The sequence below is a fragment of the Morchella importuna genome, assembly GCF_003444635.1.
Source record: "Morchella importuna strain M04M26 chromosome Unknown Morimp01GS007, whole genome shotgun sequence".
Taxonomy (NCBI): Eukaryota; Fungi; Ascomycota; class Pezizomycetes; order Pezizales; family Morchellaceae; genus Morchella; species Morchella importuna.
The window spans coordinates 535,838-559,710 of NW_025763404.1; the positions used below are offsets into that span (position 1 = coordinate 535,838).

The 23,873-nt window shown below is 49.5% G+C and overlaps 4 protein-coding genes across 4 annotated transcripts; 1 reads left to right on the top strand and 3 right to left on the bottom strand.

Annotated features, from left to right (window-relative positions):
* Positions 1-6,722: 6,722 nt before the first annotated feature.
* Positions 6,723-8,620, bottom strand: LAJ45_03336 (uncharacterized protein; the record flags this gene model as incomplete). Its single annotated transcript, XM_046112923.1, has 3 exons — positions 6,723-6,951; positions 7,017-8,423; positions 8,484-8,620. 3 exons carry the CDS (start codon positions 8,618-8,620, stop codon positions 6,723-6,725), a joined length of 1,773 nt encoding a protein of 590 aa, XP_045973800.1.
* Positions 8,621-10,599: 1,979 nt separating this feature from the next.
* LAJ45_03337 (uncharacterized protein) lies at positions 10,600-11,367 on the bottom strand (the record flags this gene model as incomplete). The annotated part of the gene is made up of 2 exons (XM_046112924.1): positions 10,600-10,968; positions 11,041-11,367. The coding sequence occupies 2 exons, from the start codon at positions 11,365-11,367 to the stop codon at positions 10,600-10,602; spliced, it is 696 nt and encodes a 231-aa protein (XP_045973801.1).
* Positions 11,368-15,810: 4,443 nt separating this feature from the next.
* LAJ45_03338 (uncharacterized protein) lies at positions 15,811-19,347 on the bottom strand (the record flags this gene model as incomplete). The annotated part of the gene is made up of 3 exons (XM_046112925.1): positions 15,811-15,987; positions 16,047-18,919; positions 19,026-19,347. 3 exons carry the CDS (start codon positions 19,345-19,347, stop codon positions 15,811-15,813), a joined length of 3,372 nt encoding a protein of 1,123 aa, XP_045973802.1.
* Positions 19,348-20,716: 1,369 nt separating this feature from the next.
* Positions 20,717-22,237, top strand: LAJ45_03339 (uncharacterized protein; the record flags this gene model as incomplete). Its single annotated transcript, XM_046112926.1, has 1 exon — positions 20,717-22,237. The coding sequence occupies one exon, from the start codon at positions 20,717-20,719 to the stop codon at positions 22,235-22,237; it is 1,521 nt and encodes a 506-aa protein (XP_045973803.1).
* Between the last annotated feature and the right edge of the window lie 1,636 nt (positions 22,238-23,873).

Consider the following 23,873-nt stretch of genomic DNA (forward strand, 5'->3'; position numbering starts at 1 on the left):
ACCAATCATTTCCCTTGATTCTCGAAGGAAGACTTTCCGAAAGGCCCAGAAGCATGTTAACTGCATCTACTAAACAAATTCGCCGAGGTGGTTTGTGTATGGGAGCGATGTTTACTGCAGCTACTAGCCGCACTTCTAGCATGTATGTATGGGCCCATAGTAGTGGATGGCTGGATGGCTGGCGGGAGGGGGCACTTCAGTCTCCCATGGCCGTCTAGAATTTGAACTCCCTTAAGCAGGCCGCTGTCAATATAAAGATGGCGTGCTAAGTCATGTGATATCGGTCCGCGGAGTTCTTCGGAGAACAAAAAAAGGACTCGGAGGAAGCAGCGGCAGCAACGGCTGAGAGTCGTGATCCAGTCTAGAGTGGTGGATTTGCTGAAACTCGACTAGGTTCTTAGGGCCATCCTGATTCGTGAATAGTAACTGCACCCGCGCGCTCTTTCACTTCAGAGGAACATTCTAAAGTCTGTACTAAACTTTAATTCGGCACCTGTGGCGGTATTCGCAATTTCTCTGAGCTGCATAGTTGTGTTTTCCAGGGTGCTGTATCTGCTAAGAACGACTGATAGCTCAGCCTCCCTTGCCAACGACCTACCACGAGTCCACGACCTACCCACGACCTTCAAAGCCACTGCTTGGAATTCAAGCCAAACAGATTGTTAGGAATAACATGAACATCCTGAAACACACGAATATCGTTCATGGTGGGCGCACAGCATAACTCCACGTTGTTCCGTACAAGGATTGTCGTGAAGGAAAAGCGACCGTTGGAGTGGACCCTGGGCACCCGCCCAACTAGAAGCACCCCTAACCCACAGGACGGGGGTCAACTCGCTAGAATACGATCTTCATTAGGTCATCTGAAACACCCTGCTTCAGAGCTTCGCGCCATTCCTCTTTCTGCTTCCCTGCACAGATGCACCCAGCACAACACCCTGGTTGATGTACCCAGAATTGCGTGACCTCCTCCACGCACTTTATCTACAATTCTGTCTTCTGTCACGATCAACCAAAGATTTATATTTCGGTAACTGCGATTCCATCGGACCTTACATAAAACACGGTTCGATGCTCAGTGTTCCGGCATCCGGGGCCAGGAAACATCCCCATTTATCCAAATTACGAGATTTTGCATCGCAGGTCCAGCACCCTCAATGAAGTATGCAAGGTTCACGAGTCCTCTCCTGAGAATGGAGCATTCTAAACCCCCCACTCTCCGTACATAAGTTGCTTCTTTTTCTTGGAGATCGTTCTTGTTTACTTTTTCAATTCCGCCTTTACATGATGTCCTTTACCCATGGGGGGAGGCTTGCAGACCAGAAGTCCCCCAATGGTGGCGGGGAATGCCGCTTTAGGGCATTTTTCTACAGGGTAACCTGTGATGCCGCCGTCCCCGCGTACCTTTCCTTTTGCAACTTCCATCGCATTGAGATGCCCTACGGAGCCCAGGACGGTTTTGAAGACGCGACCGTTTTTTTTTTTGACAAGGCCTGACAAGGGTCCGGGGTTACTGAGAGGAGAGAAACGACATCAAGGACTACGCTATTCCGTGCCTCGATACTTACAGTCGAAGGCCACGAGACCACTGGAGAGGAATACCTATCGTGAAAAGTGAAGTGATATATCATTTTGCATAATTAAGAGGAAATACACAACTCAATCAAGTATGGCACGTTACTGTGGCAGAAGATACGAAAAAGAAAAGAAGGATGACGGCACAGACACAAAGCCTGAGTGACAGGCATGAGAACCTTGGGCCGCCGTGAAAGTCATCCCTCCACAAACGTGCATAGCGAATCGATGTGGAATCTTTGGAATTCAGTCAATCAACCGAGTATCCAGATATCAAGCCATGGGCATGTACCTACCTACACATGCTTAATTCCCCGTATATCTGTCCTGTTTGTGAATTAACATCAGGCAACCTCAGGCAAGCTTGAAATACCTAGGCAAAATTTGGGATTCCCCGACGAACCGGTACCGAGGTTTGCAATAGCATGTCAAGACAGGATCCCTTCAGTCACGCGTGGTGGTCAGTGTTCACCGTCTCGCACATCTCAATTTCATGCGAGCTTAAAACGGCAAGTAGGATCTACTAGGGGCTACTTGTGCCGAAGCGAGTTTCGGGAAGCCGTAATAATTAGTCTGGTGGAGTTCTGATAGAGGGTCGGCAACTACCATCTCAGCCTCCAATATAACAAAACCGTCTTTGCGCGCTCGTCAAACCTCCCGCTGCACGCTCGCAACTACCCCCCTCTGGGTTAAGGATAGGCAAAAAAAAAAAAAAAAAATTTGAGTAATGTAGGTACAGTATCGAACTGTTTCACTTTTTATTAATTTTTATTTTCTTTATATTACCGTGACATGAATGTCGTTGGGCATTTCACGTCTCGGAGTCACCGGCAGTTAATTTCACTGTCACGCAACGGCCCCGCCGCCGCCAATGCAATGTCGCAAAGTGGGGTCACAATAATTACCCATGGATTTTCTTAAAAACCTATAAGCCTATTAACTACGTGTTTTATATAATTACTGTAGGATCGAGTGGGGTCGTTTACCGTGTTGCGAATCTTGTTTTCGCCGTTCACAAAGGCGGGGTCTCCTTTTGAAAACTATTAAGGGTATAAAAAAAATTGAGGGGTTCAAAATTACTGCGGGGAAAAACAAAGGTTTCGGCTTCTCGAAGTTTAAACCCTGGAGAGCCACATGCGCATGAAGTAGGATTTCTCAATTTCTCTCCACGTACAATTACGTCGTTTTGCAGTTGAAGCGCTTTCCCTAATTTTTATTTTTTGGATGGTTGTGCTTTGATTTTTCATTTTGACGTCCTATATTACATAAATTTCGAATGCAAATGCATGAGAGCACGTGCTAACCATATTGCAGCAGTGGATTTCCCCTCTTCTAGAACCGATTTGTATCTAGCAGTAAAGAGCGTGACAGATAACCGCAGAACAAATCAACCAATACATACGGCCACATAGATCGTGAGCTTAGATGCTGTGTTCTTCGAGTATCGTGGCATATTTGAATACGTTTCCATCGAGCCTGCATGCATGTAGCGCAGTTCAGGCATCTGCCGTACGTACTACCTTTACTCGCTCCGTCCCAACAAGACAAGACAACAAGAGGTTTCAATTTATCCAGGAAATATGTCAGCCCTCGTACTCTACGTTGTTTTCTCACACCCAGGTACCCCCGAGGGCATGACGATAATCTTCACCGACGAAACTCCCCTTGTGGAGAATCGTTTGGCTATCTGGATCCGAGTGATGGCACATGAGAACCGGGCGATCACGTGCTCATGCGTTCCAATCCTTGTCCGTGACAACGGATGTTTTGCATGATTTCGCGATAGCAATCAATTTTCACGATCCATTGTGAAAAGGGCTCAGATAAGGGAAAGCATCGATGTTATCTTAGTACAAAGCGCCCATCCATATTTGCCGGACTATTAATTCTCCGCCAGACCCTATCTGGCGAAACAGATCGCTGCAAGACAAAACCTGACCAAATAGAGCGTCGTGTCTGGCTATAAGGAAACCTCGGTGTAAGGAATATTTCCCCTCCTTTGCTTCACCCCACTAAACTTGACCTGCTATATAGAATGATTTGTTATCAACTGAAGGGGGGGGGGAGGGAACCCCCAATATGCTATGCGCAATCCATGCCGCTATGGGCTCAATTGGGGGAACCTTCGATTCTGATAGAGTAGATCATCCGGTACATACAGAAGAAACCTACCAAGGAATTCCGAGAACCTGGATAGCAACAGAGCCCGTAATCAGTAGGGTACCAGGTTGTTGGGCATTTCAGTGCTTTGGTCCTGCTTCTTTCCTGCTGAATGATGCCATTTTCGAATCGATAGCCCCAGATCTGAGACTGATCTCTCTCAGAAGCCCACGGCTTCGCCAATCTAATCTCACAGCCGGGGGGCGTGAAGATCGTTCATTGGACCGTGACGTGACGGTTTGAGGAGGAATTTTTTTCCTGTGGGCGAACATGGTACATATGTACCTACCATCCGGTTGATATGCATGCAATTTTTTTCTTCGTCGACCGCATACCGCCACATACTGTTGCGATTTCAGGAACGACCGAAACTGGGGGGGGGGGGCCCTGCGTAACAAACAAGCCTACAGTAGGTTTGGGGGGAGGATATGCAGGTTATATTGGGCCTGATCGCCCCCCGTAGATGGACTACCTGTGACCCGATTGTACCGTCGTGGGTTAGGGTTATTTGGATAAGACGGCTTGAAATCCCGCATATCGATAGAGGAGAGGTGGGAAGCGGGGCGGCGGGGGGGGGGGGGGTTCCATCAGTAATCCGTGCACAACTTGACATGTTCTAATCATGTTCTAGGTAGGACCGGATCGTACGATGAAGCTCGAGCGCTCTAGAGCTATGGGTTTTTGAACGTGCGCGGATGGACTCGCCGAGGGTAGTTAAGGGAAACATTTATTCTAACACATATGCGGCATGGCTGATATGATGTAGGTAGATCCCTAGCCCTGAAAAAATATTTTACAACTCTACAAATATTCGGATACGATCTAATCAGAGAGATCTTCCCGGCTCCCTAGAGATCCAAGCTCTGGGTTTGGATCTAGACGTAGTGCACAGCTGCAGCTGTGACTCTGGTCATTGACCTACCAATGAAATATCATAACCTTCAAAATTCCTTAAACAGTCCAGGTCACGCATCCTATATCTCAGAACAAAGATTCAGCGTTGTTTCTGCGGTCTTCTCAAAACTTTCCCGTTAACAAAACCATTAACCTAAACACGTATCGAGTGATAAAACGTGACCAGGGCGCGGTAAACAATTCCCGCGATTACCATGAGCATGGATAGATGGCCGAGCGGTTAAGGCGCTAGCTTCAGGTGCTAGTGGGGCAACCCGCGTGAGTTCGAGTCTCACTCTATTCAGAACTCTGTTTGTTTTTTGTCCTGGGTTTCCTCTCCGCCTCAGGCGGACCCGGGAGGGTGGTCCGTGTGCGAAGAGATGACGTACCGGTTTGAGTTCTGGCTTGGCCTGGTAAATGAAAGAGAGCCTGTGTCTTAAATTTAAGCATAAGCGACAAATGAAACGAGCCCTCCTCGTGCGAAGTTGTGGTTGGAAATTGGCTGGATGGCGCAGGCACGCGCTCGCTCGAGGATAGGAAACCTTATTTAGTCGTCGAACCTTAAGGCACCAACCAACCCCACACTAAAGTCAAAAAACCGTCCCGTTGGTATATAATATATAATGATATATGGGGTCACATAAGAACACAGCAGTCCCTCGCTATCCCTTAAGCTGGCAAAAAATGCTGACCCTCTCTCTCTCTCTCTCAAAAAAGCAAATTTTATGTGACTTTACTAATAGATCCTCTTATCAAATAGTAGATCTCACATAAAAAATTTAATTCCTCTATTATAAAGGGGGTTAGCATGCCAGATAACTTAAGAGATAAGAGTATCATCTATAAGAATATATAGGGGCGTGTACCCTTATAGCAAGGGTCAATTTGTGCTCAACAAGGACCGTGAAGTCGTGTCCTTATAGGGAGATCTGACTGTACATGTATATACCTATAAAAACCACTCCTCTAAACTACTAGTACATCTTCTATATCTATCTACAGCGTCAACCCACTCCAAGGCTATGTTCCTACTAATCAAAATCCACCACTCTGAACCATGACATATCCTTACAGTGCACAGTGCAAGACTACATACTCTACATACATACATGTATATTACTCAGTATACTGCACAAGTAGTAATTAGCCAGAGCTACCACTGCACTGCTGTCTAAGACAAAACACGGTGGTAGTGGTGGTGGCCATGGTGGTGGTGCCTGAGTGTCTGTCTCAAAAGCGGAGAACAGCACTTTTGGACCGGGGGGGGGGTGAGAAACAAAGTGAAGTGACGTCGAGCACCCTCAGACCCTTCTCCGTCATTACTACGTATCTACTTAACTCAGCCTTGTATGCATTCGTCATGAGTAGCCAATACCCTAAACCAAACCAAACCAACGAACCCCGGTCGAAAAAAGACCAACGAGTGATACCCCATGACGCACCCGCACCCGCACACCACAATATCCCTCCCTCCCCAATATATCTCCCTATATTCCCAATCCCTAATACACACCAAGTGGTGTCCACTGAGACACTCCTCCCACTCTCCCACTCTCTGAAACCCCGAATGGATAGCAGCATGCGTGGAGTGGAGTGTGCACGCGTTTCTCAGCTGGTGGCTGATATCAGGAGGGAGGTCTATAATACAATATATCTCATGATAGTTGCCAACCCAACCCAACCCAGCCCAATCCAACTCCAACCGGACAACCGTACCCGTACTGGCCTGAGTGCAGCTGCACAGGGGACGGGGATAGAGACGGGAGAGGCTGCACCCGTTCCTTTTTCTTTGCTTGTTTTCCATGTATAGCAGGTATATAAGTGCGGCCGGAGCCAATCGGTGATCGCACATACGTACCTGTATGTATACTCGAGCCCGTTATATACACACACAACCTTCAAACATACCCGTGGTAAAAATCAAAGATCAATGCATGCCCCATCCACACGCGACCAGTCATGTGTGTATGGTTAAGTGTTATTAAGGTTTAGTTTACAGGTATAAGCTTCTCCGAAACCAAAAACAGAAAAAAATAAACAAAAATCAAAAATCAAACCCTACTTACCCCCCCCCCCCCCCAAATCACATCACATCACATTGTCTCGCCCCCCAGCACATCCGCCCAGCACCCCTCGCCCGCAGGCCTCCGTCTCCCCACCTCGTTCTCAAGGTAGTGCTCACACGCCCTTCCCAGACTGAGGAGCGTCTCCTCCGCGCCCCACGCCGCAAGCCCCATCATACCGATTGGCACCCCGTCTGCAGAGTACCCGACCGGCATGGAAATACTCGGCGTGCCTGTGAAGTTTGCCAGGAACACATATCTTGCACCAATTAGCCATGCTACTACTACTACTATTAAGGGGGTAGGGTGGGGCAAAAAACTCACTGCATGCTCTTCAAACTCGCGTTCGTATCGCTCACCCCCGCACCTCCCTTTTGCACATGTCCATCCGCACCAATCTTCGCTCCTGCCGTTGGCGTCACAGGACTCACAATGACCAGCGTGTCACCATACTTCTCCCACAGCCACGCCAGATGCGACATCAGCAGCGCCCGCACCCGCTGCGCGAGGACAAAGTCGCGCGCCGGCGTCTGCCCGGAGATGGCGACGACGACCTTATTGGCGGGCGTGAGCCCGTGCGTGTCGCCTTTGCAGAAACCCTGGCCAATCTCGGTCATGATTGTGAGTGCGTGCGCTTTGCGGCCTTCGGAGAGGAGCGGCAGCTCGATGTCGATTACTTCGTAGCCGGCGCTGGTCTGTAGGTGCTGGATCGCCGCTTGGGTCGCGGCGTGGACGTCGGGGCTGCAGTCTTCGAGCCAGGGCTTGTAGACACCGATGAGGCGCTTCTTGCTGTCCGAGGGGTTCCATTGCGGGGGTGGGAACAGGCGGGAGGATGCGTTGCTGGGATCGGGTTGCGCCATGATCTCGTAGGCACGCTCGAGGTCGTCCATTGTTGCGGCGATGGGCCCGATGACACCGTTGGACGGCGCAATTGATCGCGTTGGTGCCTGTGAGATCCGCCCATGAGTTGGCTTCAGCCCGTAGACGCCGCAGTAGCCCGCAGGGAGCCTGATGGAGCCCCCGCCGTCCGCGCCAACCGCAATAGGAACCAGACCTGCCGCAACGGCGTAGGCGCTCCCGCCGGAGCTCCCGCCGGTATAGTAGTTGGGATTGTAGGGGTTTCGCGGAGTCCCATGGTTCGGGTTGTTGTTCGTCGTATCGAAGCCAATCTCGTGCATGTTGGTTTTCCCGACAACGAGCGCGCCGGCGTCAATCAGCTTCTGCACGCACCATGATGTCTCTCCGTCGTCGAGCTTACTTGTGCCGCGGCGCGACATCTCCGCGAAAGTGAGGCCGAGGGTCTTGGGAGTGCCGGCGACAGCGAGCTCGTCCTTGACAAGGATCGGGACACCGTCAAGCTTCATTCTCGGGGCTTCGGCGTTGTTGGCATAGCGGCGGTCGCTGAGTGAAGCGGAAGGGGTCATGGGCGTGATAATACATGCCGAGTGTTGGGGAGAAGCGAGGAGGCTGGTAACTTTGGTGGTGACGGCGGTGGGAGTGAGCTTTTTCTCTCTGTAGGCATCTATGTACTCGCTGGCGCAGTGAAAGGCTGGATTCTCCTTGGGAAGGTGCGGGACAGAGGTGGGCGCTATAGGGGCACTGTGAGGGATCACGGTGGGGTCGAAGCGGGGCGGGTAGGGATCAAGGATCCCAGTGGCTTCAAGAGAGCGTAGGGAGCCGAAGCCTGCGTTGCTCCAGAGGAGTGATTGGAGAGGTGTGATGTTTGCAACTCTGTTTTGTAGCTGTTAGAAATGGTCATATGGACCATGAAGGGAGCAGGCATTTGTTTACGCTTCACTCAATAGCCGTAATGGAAATCCTGCTAGTACGGGGTTTGTGTCTGGAGGATTGGTGTACGGCGTTACTGGAGCCTCAATGGCTGCAGGATAGTTGATACCCTGTGAGGTAGCTGAGAAACCGTTTGGCATTTCGATGACTGGCAGCGAGAATGGTGATGGTAGTAGTGATGATGGTGCTGAAAGTAGTGATGAAAGCAGTGATGATGATGATGATGATGATGATGATGATGATGACGATGATGATGAGTATGGGAGTATGAGCAGCAGAAAGAGTAAGGATGAGAGAGTTATCTGAGCTGTGTGGTCCTTGTATCAATCAGCCTTAACGGGGTTTTCTTCTCAGGCATGCAAAGAGCGAATCTGGCTGTGTCCTGCCGATCCTTATCTCGTCCAAAGAAAGCTTGTGCTGTTGCTGTTAACAGTTGTCTCACCGCGGTTTCACAGTGGAGACACGTCGCCGCCAGCATGTGATTCGCCCGCAGAAACACAGCGCCGGCATGTTCCGCGCTAACGAGGGGCAGGGCGGAGGGTGCGAGTGATATGCTGTGACTCTCTGTCAGTTATGATATTGATCAATCTCTGATCTGGGGGCAGAACAGGCTGGGTTTGCGGAGTATGTAGTTGTGTGGGGAGGAGGGGCGGGTGGGCGGGGTTGGCCTACTCCACGCAATATAGACATGTACTCTACTACTCTACGTATACTTTGGGTATACATACTCCGGTCTGGCTGCATGTAGTCCCATCTCACTCCACACGTGAAGGTCTTGAGAACCCAGGTGATCCATCTGGCTTACCCGTAGTATAGGGAAATACACACAAGATACGTATGATCTATCGTGCATACAGTCCGACAGACAGTCCTCGTTCCAGATGTATTGACTGGAATTGATCAAGCTCTACAATGTTTCTTACTGTCTGCCCCCATTGATATCGATGACGGAGAATGGAGAAAACTATCCATTCAAACCCCTGCAGAGACCGAGTGCTTTTGGACAGGAAGCTACAGATCCTCGACCTAACCTAATCACGCGTATGGAAGCTCTGCTGCTGGGTGTTGTGATTTCTTAATTACATGTGGGAATGGGATCGAAGTCTAATGCCCCTCTGCCGGTGAGTTATGTGCATGCATGTGCTTCCGGAACGTTAACCCCACAACCACACTCCACCAGCTACAAGTAAGTATAGAGATGACTATAAACCGGCACGCGCTCCCAAACAGATTGACGTTCTCGAGCGAGGTCGGTGGTGGCGCACCGCCAGAGCTAGAGGCCAACTGTGCACATCCCGAGGACGTTAAAGTTTACATAATGGTTTAATGGCAGTCTCGTGCATATCCTCTATAGCTACTGTTCACCGACATTCAGTAGGAAGAGTTGAAACTTCAGGATAGGCTTGCCTAGCTTGTTGGTCGTTTGGTTTCAAAAGGATGAATGCAGATGGTAGAGCCGGTCATTAACACTCTCCACATGCACAATTGGGGCTGTAGGCAATATTCACACCACTTACATCACCGCTCTATCAGTTCGACCAATATTCCATCACCTGGATTTTAGGCATCTAGAATGAGCACCAGCCGTCTAATTCCTGGCCGCCGTTTGGGACGTCACGCACGTCAAAAGAGTTGGGTGGCACATGTGGATCAACATACTCAATTGAGTCAATTGAAAGCCATATTAATCAGAGAAGTTATGAAAAAGTTTAGCCAGACGGTGCCAAGTCATGCCACAACCTATACCGTGCCATGAAAATTACGAATAATGGACAGGGTGGGATCGATTCAACCGATCCGACCAGCGTCTCGGTCTAGTATAGTATTAAAGGTCATGGTATGTAGCTACTTGAGCTGTTCCATAATAAGTGAGTAGCTACATCCCACCACTTGCTCCCAAACTAGCCACTAACTGACCAACTGATCACATGAAGTTATATGAAATATGTATCTTTTGTGCATTGCCCCATTGACGATAAACCAAACAGAAAGAGTATGGAAAGAAAAGAAAAAAGAAAAAAAAGGAGGAACATCCCGCAAGAACAAACCCAGAACCCAAAGAAACAGAAAGGAACGAGAAACAACCCAACCCAATACAAGAAGAACCCGAACCCACCGCCTAGAAAGCCACCGCAACCACCAACGCACCCACCGCCATACCCATCGCCGAGTACCAATACGACACCACGAGCCCATTCGCCGCATTAGCACCGGTGCCCGAGGCACTGGCCGAGCCATTAGTAGGGGACGCACCATCACCCGTAGTGGGCGTGGATCCACCAGTAGTGCTTCCTCCGGTACCACCAGCAGTGTTAGGAACACCGGCCTGGGCAACCAGCGCAGCAGCAGCTTTGTACGCCTCGATCGTCCTCGCCGGGTTTGCGGGCGGGTTGATCACGCCGGCCATCCCGGCCTGACAGTGCTTTCCCGTCGCGCAGTAGAACCACATTGGCGCCGTATCCTTCACCACCACCGAGAACACCGGCATCTAGAAAGGATATGTTAGTCGGGGGGCTTATTATACTATACAGCTACCACACGAGTGAGGGAGGAAACATACAGTGGTGCTCTCAGAAGTAACGGGCATGAAGCCCGACCAGAAGCCGGCGGTTCCATTGGTCTGCGGCATGGGCTGGCATGGGTTGTCGAACGTCGACTGCGCAAGACTGTGGTTCCTTGGGTAGAAGTGGAACTGCACAAGCTCGCCGACGGCGGCGGTTATGGTCTCGGGGGAGAAGGTGAGGGACCCGTTGATGTTGCTGGCCATCACTACATGTGCTTTCACGGAGCCGGAGGGGGCGGCGGCGGAGGAGGTAGCGGTGCCGCTTTGGGCGGTGGTGAGCCCGAGGAGGGTGGCGGCGGCGGCGGCGAGGAGGGAGAAACGCATTTTTTTGTCTGGAGGAGTTGAGTAGTGGGGAGGGAGGGGTGGTGGTGATATTAGATGAGTGCAACTAACTGGGTTTTTTTGGGAATAGAAATATATGAGGGAATGAAGCAAACAAAAGGCGACTGGCGCTGTTTGTAAGTAGGATGAATTAATGAGGTGAGGTGATTTTATGTAAAGAGAAAAAAAAGTAAAGTCTCGAGGAACAAAGAAACAGGTTTTACAAGGTAAGGGGGGGAGGATGACTGAGGAGAATGAGAATGTTGGAATACTGAACAGAAAAGCAGAACAGCGAGAGGCAATGAGTACGACTTATAGCTGCCAAAGGGTCCTCTATAGAATTATCTGATCTGGCGTGAAGAGGGAAACTGCCAGCCATACGGATCTAGCTAGGGGATGATGGACGAAACAGTATTCCAACATCACCAATACACACGCTGATCTCAGGGGGACTAGGAAGAAGAAACATGCTTCTGATCGAATATGCCCAAGGCGGGTAGATACATGATCTATGCAGTTGGCTTGCACTTCAATGCAGGCCGTTTTTTTTGTGTGTGCAAGTGTAACTCTAGAACAATCCTCCATAGAAAGGCCCGGGGGGGGGATTGGAAGAACACACCCTCTGGTACCGTCGTGAAGCTAGGAGTACCACAATAACGAGAGCGTTTAAGTATTTGGAACCAGACTACATGTATTACCTACACGACTGAGTCCTAGAGTACTAACTAACCACATAGACGCCTACGTACGAAAATAATTAACTGCGCTTGCGTTATGTAAATAAACCGCACTCTACTGGCCGCCATGTTCTCACTTATTCATCGCATCCATCTGCAATCGCGATGGGATGGATGGGCTTGCAACTCAACCACCTACATACCTACATGGACCTCTAGATCTTCTCACACTAAGCGCCTCCGTCATGTTTAAGGTTACCCACAGCACCGTTTGGAATCCGTCACAGTCCGGATCGAAATAGGGCGCTAAGCTACTACAATCGTGTTTCACCCCCCCCGGTCTCCAGAGATCCTGGTACACTAAAAAGGCTTGTGGTGTTCCAGAATTCTGTTCCTTGGGTATTACTACATAGCTTGCAGGGGTGTGTTGTTGGAGTAACTGACCTAAGTACCTACCTACCTGAGCTGCACTTGCTTGTGGGGTATATCATGACAGGAATAGAAATTTAAAGGGGATGAGATGGGATGGGATGGGATGGGATGGGATGGGGGGTCGATGTAGGGAGGTATGTAACTTGTGAGAGAAGAGTTAGTGGTATCTGGAGGGATAACTCAGTTGCACGGGTACCTATGTGATGGGCCATTGACTATCCATTATTACTAGGGAGACAACGTACGAGCATGTAGTCCTACGATGTTTGTCGCATACGAAACACTGAAGTCGAAGATCATCAAAAGAAATGTTCGATGGTACGTACGTACGCGGAAAGGCTCGCTTGCGCGGCCCAAGACATTGGTGGGACAATAAACCGCACCGAGCAGGTGCAGCGGGGTTTGCCTAGTGTCTGTATGTTCGACTGGGAGATGGTCAGTTGAAGCCTGATAAACAAGACTGAAGCGTCAGGCCAGTGCCAGGAAAGAAAATCTTTACTTTTCACTACAAGTGGTATATATATACAAGACTCCCTGGGCGCCATCAATACGGCGAATGCGTGTAATTTACACACGATATATTCGATGTGGGCGCGCCAAGAAACCTAGGTAGTGCGGTGTAAGAACGCCGCACCAACCCCCCGCTAAGAGAGCTGTTTTTGTATCCTGATTACATGCAAGTACCCGATATTGATGACGAAGCTTTCACCTATACCTCCACTTTTATTTCTCGCCGAATTTCCCCTTCCCCTTCCTTTTTTTCTCCCACCCTCCCCTAGGTATGCTTTGTTTTCCCTCCCTCATTGGAAAGAGGATTATTATCACGTATTCCCTCCCTTTGTTTTCTCCTTATGAAGAAGTAGACTCTGGCCAGTGCCCGAGTTTCTTCCATCCGATCACATCACATCCCCCCTGCAGTGGTAGAAACTCGAGCGCAAGCACGCCCCTCTCTCTCCTCCCCCCGGCCCCCGGCACTACCTCCTGCTCCCCTACCGGCTCTTGGGCCATGAGGAGGCTCTCTGTGTAAACCACCCCTAACCCACCATCCTTTCGTCCTGTGCTCAATCTCCCTTGGGGGGGTGGGGGGTAAAGTCTCCTATTGATCTTTGGGCTCTGTTCGAAGGGTTGAGAGGGGTCTTCTCTCCTGGTTTTTCCCCGTCATTTGTTTCTATTATTAAGGCGTCTTGTCTAATTATATCATTGGTTGATTTGTTCTTCCGGGACTTCTGTACTGTCCCATTCGCAAACCCTGCCTATCGGGCCGCCGCCGGTCAATGGGACGTGACCAGCCTTTGGGTTGCCTGCGGACGGTTTCCAAAATAATTACATGTATGTACTTGTCGGACATGTTTTAATTGACAGAAAAAGGTCTAAAATGACACACTTTCCGGTACGCTTGATGTGGAATAACACATAATGCAAAAATGACACAGTTCAAAACTTCGGGCTCTTTTAGAAGAACCTGTTGGCGGACTGTTACTAAAATTCTGAACTAGAGGGCCTTTTGATCGGCACTGCTAGGAGTACATGTACGTACTCGTTAACGAACTATTGTTATAGTTCTGCTGGCAAAAACAACCAAAGTGTGTCATTTTAGACCTTTTCCGTTTAATTACAGCGAAAGCTTGTTATAACGGTACGCTCGGGACCGGAATTTGGTACCGTTATAGAGAGATTACCCTTATATAAGAGGTGCTGGTGCTGAACGCCAGGCAAAAAAGGACCGAGAAGTGCTACCGTTATAGAGAGATTACCCCGATAGAAGGTACAGTCGCTCACCTACTGACGGCGGATCCTGTCTGATGGTTCAGTTTGCAGTAACTTGTCCTTGGCGTCCATAACCTAACTCTTTTATTGGCCTCAAATCCTTGACTGCTATGAGACAGGATCTGCTTTCACCTCGTGGGTGAGTGTACTGTTATCGCAAGTTTTTGCTGGAATGATTAAGCATATATTCACTGTTTACTTTGGTTATATACCGCTCAATTGAAGTACAAAGCACTACGAGTCCTGGCAGTGTAATGGCGCACGCTCTCAGTAATAACATGTAAAAACGTTAGAACTCGGAGAAGTATGAGTTCGAATCTCAGTCCGGATCACATTCAATATTTTTTTCCTTTCGTTTTCTTTCTTCTGGGAGAGATGTCAAGGCCATAGTATAGTGCCCGTGAGTTCTGTAAGGGGGGCTTAGCTGTTCGAACTGAGGTGCTATCATGTAATATTAACAGTACATACATGTAACTTTTTGTATTTGCTGACCCATCCATTGTAATTGCAGCGTATGGGCCATTCTATACATGGACGCGTCTTGCCCCATTGATGGATGGGTTAACTGAAAGACTAGACTTCCAGTATTTGGGACATCCCAATCACCGATGACGACCCGATATATAGACAGCGTATAAGACAAAACATAATACATACTGGACAAAGAACCACACTCGAGTTTGGATATGTGGATATCATCGATAATTTACTTTGTAAGTAGATTGGACATTGCAATAAGTATCCAGAGAGGTTTCAAAAGTGATTGGACAGTATTATTTCACTCTCTTAGCTATATATGCTTTAGCGGACTTGCTGCAGGGGGTAAGTACATGTAGGTTGTAAAGAGAGCTCTTACTATGTGTTTAGTGGGCATATAAACTTCACTACGAAGACCTCGCGATGGATAAAGCTCACAGTCGAACCAACTACCTGAACATCATCGCGCTATCACACCTACATTGGTAAAACAGACGAAGGGGAGAATCTTTTTTTGATTTCCTAGCTTTATACCCATATTCCCCTTCACACCGATTTTTTTTCCCCTCCGTGAATGCCTTTTGCACCTTATTTCCTTTTCCTCCGTACTAATTTTCCCCCGTGTTACTTTCGCAGTCCTTTCCCTTTCCGCCCATTTGCATCATTGCCCCCCCCCCTATCCCTTATCTTGTATACGTAGCTGAGTACATGACTAGCTTGAAAAAAATGATTGCTGCGTCAAACATGAAAAATCACTCGACAAATCTCCCCCCAAGCAACTGACTCACACAAGAAACGACCCCGCCTAAAAAAGAACTAGTGATATGAAAGCGATATCCCACATAGCCGCCCCCAACTGAAAAACAAGCAGTGATATAGAAAGAAAAAAGAAAAGAAACTTTGAAAGCTAGGAATGGTATCGCAGTAGTATGTTCTAGCCAAGTAAAAAAGAAGAAAAAAAGAAAAAACGTTCAAAGAGTGTGAATGATATTGTGCCAAGAAAGAAATAGATTGCAATGAAATGAAAAGAAAAGTAGCAGATAGAAGTTGGACTTGAAACCAACTTACGAGACGTGACTAGCTCATCTCACCCCTATTCTTCCTCCTCTTCTTCTTCTTCATAATCCCTCTCCAATTCCTCAGAGAAGAGCCAACAGAATAAGGTCAGAAATAGGGATGCGATCATCATGAGGGACAAACCCAATGTGAACAAGAGAAATTTTTCCAATTCAGTATGCTTGTCAGGGTTGAGGTTTTTCAAACCAAACACCTACTCGAATGATTAGTTACGATGTTTACCTAATGAAAACCTTGAGGAAAGACACTCACCCAAGAGGCCAGGGAAAAGATGGCTACAATCATAAGCGTTGCTGCCAGCTTAACATAGGAAATACGAATTGTCATTCCCGCTTGCGGCTTTGTATCGTCAGGTTCGGGGTTTCCGCTGGCAAAGCTGTGGTCGTCGGGTTTCGCTAGTAGTCTTTGTGCCCATGGGCTGTTTCCAACCATAGTCAAGATATTAGGACCAACACTATTTCCAAAGACTTCCTTGGCCAACTTCGGGACGATATGTGGTCTAATGGAATCGTTTTTCAGGGCTACATAAAGAGCTGTAGATATGAGTGATGATTTTGTAGCTTGCAAATCTTCAGGGGATAGTTCCAAGACAAAGTCATCGTACATGGCCCGGTAGCGGGCCATCTCGTCGGAAAAGGTCACGGCCTGCTCGCCCCTGTAAGTCTTGGTAACCTCAACGAGTTTCCTCGTCTGGTCTGGACCTACGATAACCTTCTTAAAGGTTTCAACCATCGGTGGCATGACACTAGCTTGCTCGATTGCTTCTTTTTTCTCTGACTCTTCCTTGGAGTGCCATTTCTTGTTTCGGTCCGCCCTCTGGTGGGCCTCCTCGTTTTCAAGTTGGCCAGATAACGAATTCCACTTAGATACTGTATGGACCTTGGCTTTCTCTTCACTGGTTGTAGCTTTTTCCAGCTCGGTAGCTTCGTCGAAACTTTGACGATTGTGATTATGCTGACGTGTTGTGTATCCACGCTTACGGTATCCCATGCCTTCATAACGTCTGTTACCTCCGTTCTCCGTCTTCCTATATTTCCACTTCTCATACTCGAGGGAAGCACCGTTATATTCGACACTAGTATTATTAGGAGTAGTCTCCCCAGACGGACCAGAAGCTTCAGATGGATCAGAAACTCCGCCAACCAGATTCGGGATGGCTTTATCATCAGTGGATTTCGTAGTTGATTCATCTCTAGGATCAGCAGCACCATCACCGACTTCCTCTGATGAATAGGTTTGCTCGCCCGAGAAATAAGCTGGAGGATCTTGATACTCAAGGTAGACAAAGTTGCGGAGCCGATCAAGATTTCCCCTGGAAATAAAGTGAGGCGCGTTTCCATTGGCCGAAGAAGTCTCTACCGGCCTGAAACGTCTTGAATTATTGAGAGATTCACCCGAAATAGGTTTTTTTTTCATCAAAGGGATCCAATCTTCGGTAATCCATTCTGGATATCTAGCATAGCCCATACCCTTGGGAAGAATGCCAATCTCCTCCCAGCCTACGAACCCAGTGATGTTTCCTTCAAAGTCGACAAGAACATTTCCACCTCCAAGCTCAGGTGGAGAAAGATAGAACATTTCTGTGACAGGCTCGACAAGGGCTCCAGTTAGGAGTTTCAGTAAAACAAGAAGATTCTTGGCCTTGACCTCCTCAGTCTCGGTGCTGCCTCGCACCTGCTTAATACTTCTTACCCAGATATCCTCTAGGTACGATTTACTAGAGGTAAAGGGTCCGGTGATGACGGCCCCTCCACCATTGAGTTGATGCGGTTTACCATTGATTACAAGCCTTTCCTGTACGTAATCGACAGCGATAACTCCAATCCTGTCAAAAGGAAACTTCCTTAATTTGAGCATATGCTCAGCACATTGAGAAAGACAACGCATTTTTTCCTCGTCGTTCCAGGCACCCCAAAGGTCATCTACCTTACCGCCCTTCATACAGTCCATGAAGACGAATGGAACTCTGAGACAGTTATCTTCGTACAAGTCATACGAATAAATGTACGGAACTGGGATATCAGTCTTCTCTTTGATGAAGGTCATTGCCTTAATATCAGACTCGAGCCAATATCTATCTATCGCGCTAAAGTTTCTAGCGGAAAGGGGAATCCTAACGAGCCATTTGGCTGGTATAACCTCACCAAAGCGCGCATTGCCAGACAACTTGACCGTATATAACAAGTTTTTCGAGCCGATTCTGGGGTTTGGGTCCACGGAACAATCCACCCGATGTTCGGGGATCTTCGCATATACCGAATATAGAACGGTTGCGAGTAGAGCAATCTCATCGATATAGATGGAATCGATCAGATCCCGGATTGAGGCTTCTCTGTCAATTTCACTGGCGCTTTCAATTGACTTGGAACTCACGCCGGACTCCCCCGACTCAGAAGTGGGGCGTGCAGAGGGTTGTCCAGGCTTCACCCTCAAATGAGGTGGAAGAGGTGGTGTTTCTTTTGACTGAGTGGCATTATCGGTATTCTGAGTTTCTTGAATAGATTGATCTTCAAACTCTGAATGAGCTTTAGAAGAAGACCCAGATTCGGACTCAGATTCGGATGCATATTCAACAGTGGAAGCTCTCGACTTGTGCTCGCCACTACCATCAATAGCAAATGCTGAAGCAGCATCCTCTTTAGTCCCAAGTACCGTGGTCTGAGTAATGGTACTAGCCTCGCCATACTCATCTTCAACCATTTCTGGTGGGGGAGAACGCTGAAAAGCAGGCTTAAGTACAGAATTGCTTCTAAAGCCCTCACAGGAACCCTCTTCGATATTATCCTGCGGAGCATAGTTTAGCACAGGTACAAGCTGAGCACTCCTTCTAAAATCCTTCCAAAACTCATCTTTGAGAGGATGAGTCCGCGGAATTGGCGGTTCATCATCACCATCGATAGGAGTAATAAAAAAAGACGCAGCGAGATCAGTGGAAGTGAGATCACTAATCTGGCTCAGAATCGGCGAAGAAAGAAGAGCTTCGTCATCTTCATCATCTTGATGATTAGCCTCGAACTCTGAGGCTTCGGGGGAGTATCGATGGCCGTCGAGTGATGGTCTAAATGAGTCCTCAACAATGTCCATCAAGCTCCTGATTGTGTAGCCAGAGCCATCATCAACATATCCTTTTCATATAAATAATATTAGTTTAATTATAATTATTTCTATCATCAAAAAAAAGGAAGAAAAAAAGAAAGGAAATAAAAAAATACTGAGGGAGAGTAAACTAACCACTGTATTGATCAGGTGTAATGATACTGAATCCGTCTTCATCATTGGACTCAGAGGTAGAAGGTCTAACAGGAGTTTCCTCAGCAGTAACTGGAGGGGGACGCATCCTAGGTAGTTGAACCAGAGAATTATCCATATCAGGAGCAGAAACATTATCTGATGAGATTCTTGAAGCAGTTGGGATATCTTTCAAAGATGAATCTCTAAAGCGTGGGGATGAAGCAGATGGAAATTGATTAGAGATTGTTAAAAGTGGAGGAGGGGAAGAACAGAGAATTTCATTCTCTGGATGAGCAGAGAATTGAGGAGATGGAGGAGCCATAGTTATTTAGATTTATGACAGGAAAAACTTGGGTGAGATGGAAGATGTCTTTCCAGCAGAAAAATTACGAGATGGATGGATGGAGGAGGACTATGAAGAGGATGAGGAGGTGTAAGGAAAATTACGAGAAGGAATAAGAGGGACAGAGTGAGGGACGGGAAAGTGGGAAACGTGTTATTAGGAAAGGGAAGCAGTCAATGTGCCACTTTTTTTGTGCTGTCCTCTGTGCCGTGTCGACGACATATACGTATACCTGGGAAATTAGTGGAGACTTTACCAGCTGCAGCCTTACATTTATGCATCTGCAGCAAGATTTGGGCAGCGGGTACATGTAGTCATGGAGGGTAGATGGGACCTACATGTACTGCTGCTATCAAGTCCTAGCGTCGTCTGTTCCGTCTTTCAATTGAGAAAGTCGAACTGTTGTCTTGTACGTATACTACGACCCAGCGAATCTTGCTCCTATCTCACACTGCAGCAAGTTTAAACAGCGTGACTGAGGCTCCCTTCTATCCTGGCTATCTGGATGGATATTGGGGACGACATTAACGACATAGAGAACCCATAGCTCATAGCTCTTTTCATTCAGCTATCAATCTCGTACTCAAACTGTGCTGACGAAGAACGACAAAAGTTCTAGGAACGGGACTACCAGTTATCTAGTCATGTTACGTACAGAGTACATCGATATATATTAGATATCTACACCAGGACTTTCACGAACTCACCCCCGAGCTGCTCTCACGAGAGTAGCATAACGACCAGATACTAGACCTGGGTCTGATCTTTATCATCTGGCATACGTATAGGTACATGAATACTTATACTCTCGAAGGGACATCAGCACTTTGGTCTCTTTTTTAGTAGAAGCATTCATGATCATTATATTGATCTTCTATCAACGCAATATTTCTATCACCACGAAAGTCTGAAGTCATCCACGGGGGAAGACGGTCCACACTAGAGGCAGACAAACCAGAATTCCCAGTATTAAATTAAGCTACCAAAACGATCTTTCCCATCGTCTCTTATTTATCCAACAATCCCTTTCGTCTACACCAGCTCGTCCTCACGCGATAAACGACTGTACGGATTGACCTCAAATAAACTCCTTCTCAATACCTACCAACTCAATTGATCAAGCTTAGACAACAACTATCTACAGAGTCAATTGATAAAGCTCGCACAGCAGCCATCTACAAAACCCCTCAAAATACCCAATTCCCGGAGATGATTGGACCCTCAATCCAACTAGCACTCTACTAAAATCCCAAAACGGCAACGCAACGCAACGCACCCACCCCCACCGCCTTCTTGGCACCCTCAAAAAACATCTTTTTCTCCCACCGCCCGCAGCTTCAAAAAAACCATGTCCGCCCGCCGCTCCATCTTCAACGTGCCCTCCTCCGACAACGAAGACCAAGAACTCCCCGAGCACCAGCCCTCAGACCTCAGCGTTTCTGACCCCGGGTCCGAATCCGACCAGCCCCCCCCCTCCGACGACGACGACGAAGCTCCCTCCGACGAAGAAGACGGAGAAGAAGACCTCCCCCAAGACGCCCAAAATGCCCGCGCAGACCACGACCCCGACGACTCCGACTCCGACAGCGACCCGGACTCCTCCTACCGCTGGGGCACACACCACGACACGCGCCGCACCGTGCAGCCCTTCTACGGCGTCATCGCGGCCCTCGACCGCGCGCACAACTCCTCCCTCTCCGCGCACCTCTACTCCGCGCACCTCATAAAGCGGTACAACCTCGCCGCGCCGCTCCCCACCCCCTCCAACACCTCCACCTCCACCTCCGAGACTGAGCCCGAGCGCCGCGAGAACCGCGCCTACTCGCCCACGCAGCTCGCGTCCGACGCTCTGCTCCCGCGCTCAAAGCGCTTCATCACCAACAGCTGGACCTCCTGGCCACACCCGGCAGACCACGTCCCGCGCGGCTACGAGCACGAGCCCCACACACTCAAGTCGCAGCCGCGGCGCTCGCACATCGACCCGTCCACCTACTCTGCCCCGACTGCAGCGGCAGAGGCGGCACCAAGTCACATGCTCGAGGAGGTCCTCACGGCCGCGTTCCTCCGCGCGGGGAAGGAGAAGCTGCTGGCGCGCGGGGAGGCAGCAGGCGCGCTGATTCCCGTGCTGGACGAGGACGTGAGCAACCACCTGCTACGGCCCGTGGTGCGCAGCGTCATCAGCCGCTTGGATAAGCTGCTTGTGGGGCTTCACCACGAGCGCTCGTACACCAAGGCGCTTGTCGCCGAAGATGCGGCCACCGCCACCGCCACCGCCACCGCCGCCGCCGCACGCGCACCGCGTCGCCCCCACAAGCGCCAGCAAGTACGGCGGAAAGAGACCGTTTCCTCTGCGGAGGCAGCAAGGGAGCGGCGCAGGGCCGTCACGCCCATGACCGACACCGAAGATGAAGCCGAAGCCGAAGCCGAGGAAGCAGAAGAGGCAGACTCGCAGCCCGTGCGGAAGCGGAAGCGGGCGCCGTCACCGATTGCGCGGCAGTGGGCGAAGAAGCGGATGACGCGGCTGCGGCTGCGGGATTGGAGTAATGTTGTTGGGGTTGCGGCGCTGACGGGGTTTGAGGGTGGGGTTGTGCAGCGGACGGCGGGGCGGTGTGGGGGACTGTTTGGAGAGACGATGGGGTGGAGGAACGTTGGGAGGGATGATCATCTGAAGGATCGGAGGGGCGGGGAGGAGTGGGTTGGTGCTAGGGTGGAGGCGGAGGGGGGAGCGGCAGTGGCAGTGGCGGGGGGAAGGGGAAGGGGGAAGGGAGTGGGAGTGGGAGTGGAGGGGAGGAGGGGAGCGAGGGGAGCGAGGAGCGGTATGAAGGGATTGCGAGGGACGGGTTTTTGGCGCCCGTGGCGAGACCCGTGAGGAGAGATGTGGGCAGGAGGAGGCCGAAGTATACATAAACAGGGGCAAGTGGTAGTTGGCGGTAAATGCTCTTTTATTAATAGGTAGAAAGTAGGTATAGAGTAGGTAGAGAGTAGGTAGTCTTAATAAATTATGAGCTTAGCACGTACAAACAACATCTTTAAGTAAATGCACCGAAATAAAACTCTAGAAAACCGAAACACCGCACAGGCAATGATCGCAACAGCCGTGAAACCACCGCCCCATCACGCCATATCACTCGATCACGTGCGAGACGATCCCCTTCCCTTACTACCGCCTAATATGCCACGCGCAGCGAAGAAAAAAAAAAGAGACACGCAAAAAAAAAAAAACCCCCCTTTCCTCAGCTCCACCACGGACAACTCATTACTCTACAATACAATATGCAGTCAGCGAGAGCGCGCACCATTTCCAAAACCCGATCCGTCATCGTCATCGTCGGGCCGAATCAGAATCCGATCCGGGCGCTGATCAATTAACACCGCCCCCTTTCGCTTTTTTTACGTATATGTACGTTTATGGAAACCAAAACCGCGGGGGGGGAAAAAAAAAAAAAAAACACAGAGCCTCAAGACAAAGAAGACTACGCACACAAATCTTGCAGCACTGTACTCTACATGTAGGAGGTAGAGTACGATTGCCGATGTCAGGTCAGGCCGATTTTGGGGGGGTAAACCCGGGCTGAACGGTAACTGGCAACTACCCGGGCCGGGGCGTGTTAGGCTGAGGATGCGGGTAGGTAGATATGCGATGCAGATAGGTAGATATGCTCCTCCCCTCCCGCTCTTGCGTCTAGATGTGAATATAAGAACAACAAACTTCCCTTTTTTACACACGCACGCCATGCCACTAGCTCTCGCGCCGGTCTTGATTCTGTTGCCCGCCCCCCCCACCAGCGCGTTCACTACCAGAGCCCAGCCCCGATCCCGCCTCCACAAATACCAACTATAAATACATCACCACAACGCTTTGCACCATAGCCACTATGGAGCCCCCGTTGTGTGTTGGGATAGAGGAAGGAGAGATGCGTCGCGGGCTTGAGTTGCGGTAAATGCCCCGCCCCGGGGGGGGGGGGGGGTGTGGATCACCATAGATCACTCGATGGCCATGGGTGCCAGGGACGGCATGTTTCAACATTTTAGAGAGATTTTCAGAACGCGGTATTGGGAGCTAGAAGCGAATACAGCCTTAGCCTCGTTTGGCCCCCCTCCCCCTCCCCCCCTTACGTACAAACTTGGGAGATGTGAGCCTACAGAGTGAGGTTAAGACTCGGATGACACTCGCTATGCCGGCCGGCCCTGCACGCGCACATCCTGGGGGGGGGGTGGCTTTCCATGTAGGACAAGTCGTTGCTGAAATGGTGACAACGGGCTTCCACGAGGAAATGTTTGATGGCGCCGCCGACCCACCCCCCCATTCTCAACGCCAAGGAAAACAGGCCATCTCGTTCCCGCTGTCTTAAAGTGCAGGCGGCGGAGGGCCGGTGGATGGCCATCTTGAGAGGTTGAGTGTCAGGGCGGCCCAGAGTTACTTACTAGCTAGAAGCGTGATATGTAGAACAGGTCTGTAGTCGACCCCTGTTACATAAATGTAGGAGAAGAAGGAGAAGACGAGG